This window comes from Capsicum annuum, chromosome 10 (assembly GCF_002878395.1).
Source record: "Capsicum annuum cultivar UCD-10X-F1 chromosome 10, UCD10Xv1.1, whole genome shotgun sequence".
Taxonomy (NCBI): domain Eukaryota; kingdom Viridiplantae; phylum Streptophyta; class Magnoliopsida; order Solanales; family Solanaceae; genus Capsicum; species Capsicum annuum.
In genome coordinates this window covers 161,570,233-161,573,261 of record NC_061120.1, presented here as the reverse complement: position 1 = coordinate 161,573,261, position 3,029 = coordinate 161,570,233, and the positions used below count along the sequence as shown (strand labels likewise).

Genomic DNA, 3,029 nt, shown 5'->3' with positions numbered 1-3,029 from the left:
AAAAAAATCTAATAAAAAGATATTTATCATTTCACCATAACCATTATATGTACTAATAACCATTATATGTACTAATATACGCGTATAAATATAGATATTTTAAATCATATTATGTATGCTTGAAATAAAAATTAATAGGTTCTCCATAATAAATATCCCTTTAATAATCTTGGTACGTTTCTGGTTGTTATTTTTATAATTTTATTCCATAACAAATAGAACCAACTTCGAGTTTTGATTGAATTTTTATTAGTACCATTATACTATTGAATTTTAATAGTTTGACCATCCTCATACTTATTTCGGTTGGATATTTCAACTCCTTCATAAAATTTCATCCTGCCATTTCAACTCGATCAAAATATTAAAATAGAGTAATAGAAAGTGATAAGGAAAAATAACATGTAAAAATAGCATAAAATTATCTATACATTGCCATTCCAACTTCATTTTGTTTCAATTCTTTCCAACTTAATCTGAAAGGATAAAATAATGGACTCTGCAGTCTCCTTCAGACTTTACAGAATCTAAAATATTTGGGAAGACCTATAATATTTGTATCCAAAACTAAAATTTTAAAAAGAAGAAATAAGAAAAATCAAACAATGATAAAACATAAATTTCAAAAAAAATAAAATAAATAGTTTCAAGCCACAAGTTGTACCCACCTAGCCACACTTGGCACACCTTGGTTTACAGCAAATACCATGTAATGCCCTGGCGGCGCCACCTTCCCATCCGGCGGTGCCGTACATCCGATCCTATATTTTCCGGCAACGTCGGGAATCGCACTCGTGACTTTCAATTTCACAAGCCTTTGTCCTTGTGAAAATGAATGTGTTGCAAATGGAGCACTTGCTAAATTCACCTCAATAATACCAACCACCGGTAGCTCCACCGTCAAGATCACCGTAAAATCCTCACCGTATTTTAGTTTCTCTGGCGATCCCACCAGAACTGGTCTGAGATTTTCTCGATCAGGTGATAAATACTCCGGGGAAAACGCTTCGATACGTAATTCCGTTGGAAATTCTGCTGCGAATTTGTAAAAGAAGTGTGGATTGCTTCCAGCGATCATGATCCGACAGTCCGGAAGTAAATTTGCAGTTGAATGATACATCCTCGGTATTGTACCGGGATTCAAAGTCATGAAACGAAGTCCTGATGGTTCATTTGGTCTGTATAAAACAGGGTTTAAGCATGGATTTGATGCCATTTCGAAACCTTGCGTTCCGGCTTGAGCTCCGTTTATGATAAGAATATCTCCTGTTGGTAGCATGACCATATCACCCATGATTCGCGCAAATGGCATATCTTCCATTTCCCAATCTGGATTTTCTGCTGTTGCTTCTATTCTACCGCAGCTCCCATGTGCAGGAGTATCAGTGCTTCTTTGTAAATATGCTCCGAATTGAGCACCGCCACAAATGATAATAGTGGCAGAGGAGTAACCGTTATCATCTGTAAGTGCTAGCATAGCTGACGACCCTGCAGAAGGGTAATTTCTCGGGCCACCATCGAGTGTTGGGTAGTCTTTTAGTACTTCATTTGAAGTATAATCGTACATGACAGCCTTATTGTTGGCGAAAATGAAGAGATGTCCATTGGGTAGCAAGTGTACGTAAGGGTAAAGGTTATCGTATTGTCTATCTGCAGCTTGATTCAAGAAAGGGAATTCAATAGCTCCTTCTTTTCTCGGTGGAAAGAACTCGACACTACTTGCAGCACGACCGCCAACAATTATGACTTCCCCGTTTGGTAATATTTGATTAGTCGAATACCATCTACCTTGTGAAAGTTGTACATCTTGAAGTTCTTCCCAATCACAAATAGAACTAGAAGACTCACAAGGAGTGAATTTTCGGAACTTACGGAATCCATCAAGGTCACCGCCAGTATGAAGAAGCGTACCATCAGGGAGAAACTGGCCCGAGGAACACCAAGTGTCGGTGAGAATCATGAGTGGTCTAATTGTGTACGTCTTCAAATCCAGAAGAACAGAGTGAGCATAACAATCATTTTTCAAAATGGGGTCATTGGGATCGTTACGGCAATGATGTGGAGGGAGTTTTTTCCGGGAAGGACCGATGTCGGTGCGGTCAAGGAGGACGACGGTGTTGAAATGGGTAACGGCGGTGTGCATGGAGGCGATTCCTGCATCGGCGACAAGGAGTTCCCACGTGCCGGGGAGGTCGGCACGTGTGGGAATGGTGATGAAATGGATAAGGAGGGAAAAGAAGAGGAATAGAAAGTTCGAAGTCGTCATTAGGCTGAGTGAGTTTGGAGTTGAATCGGAGAAAAAAAGTGTTGGTGTCGATGTCTAAATACGGAGTAGCATGAGAAAAGGACAAAAGAAAAAGCAGGAAGAGGTGGATTAGTTTAGATTTAAAAACTATAGTACAAAATTATGTAACGAACAAATTGATATCGTATGCTGCGAATTGCGAAAAACTCATGGGGATTCTATTGAGTTTATATACGCACCAAAAAAATAACATATGTCAAAAGTATATGAGGCGAGTGATTAACTTATCTTATTTAGCGATATTTTTAAAATATGAAAAAGTTATTTTGAATTTTGAAATAAAATTGTTTAACAAAAATAATTTATAGTTGTACTAATGTAGCTCATTAAAAATAAATTGTAAGTGACGTATCCAAATGGATTTATTAACAAATTTAAAAATTATCAATGTACCCAATTTTTTTTTGTGACTGCATATGATGCTAAGGATGCCCCAACCCATCATTGATACGAGACTCAATATTTGGTGTGTCCATCCACGTTTATGTTTCACTAGATTGTGAATTATATAAGATAGAAGCTCAATATTGGATAAATCAAAAAATTGAGCAAATTTTGCTAGCAAATGAATTTTAAATTTAATTCAATTTAAAAATTTAGTTCATGAAGTAAAAAATTATTAAAGATCACGCGATCAAAGCCCTCTCAACAGGATCTTACTTTAATGTCTCTAGAAAAGGAGGTACTTTATTAACCATTAATATGATATGTGAAATTGATGTGC

General features: G+C 36.8%; 1 protein-coding gene across 1 annotated transcript; it reads right to left on the bottom strand.

Annotated features, from left to right (window-relative positions):
* Positions 1-388: 388 nt before the first annotated feature.
* LOC107845964 (aldehyde oxidase GLOX) lies at positions 389-2,637 on the bottom strand. Its single transcript, XM_016690478.2, has one exon. It carries the CDS (start codon positions 2,264-2,266, stop codon positions 647-649), a length of 1,620 nt encoding a protein of 539 aa, XP_016545964.2. The 5' UTR covers positions 2,267-2,637; the 3' UTR covers positions 389-646.
* Positions 2,638-3,029: the final 392 nt, after the last annotated feature.

Bases quoted from the DNA above. Each gene is read 5' to 3' on its own strand.
- LOC107845964 (XM_016690478.2), bottom strand. From the start codon at position 2,266: ATGACGACTTCGAACTTTCTATTCCTCTTCTTTTCCCTCCTTATCCAT.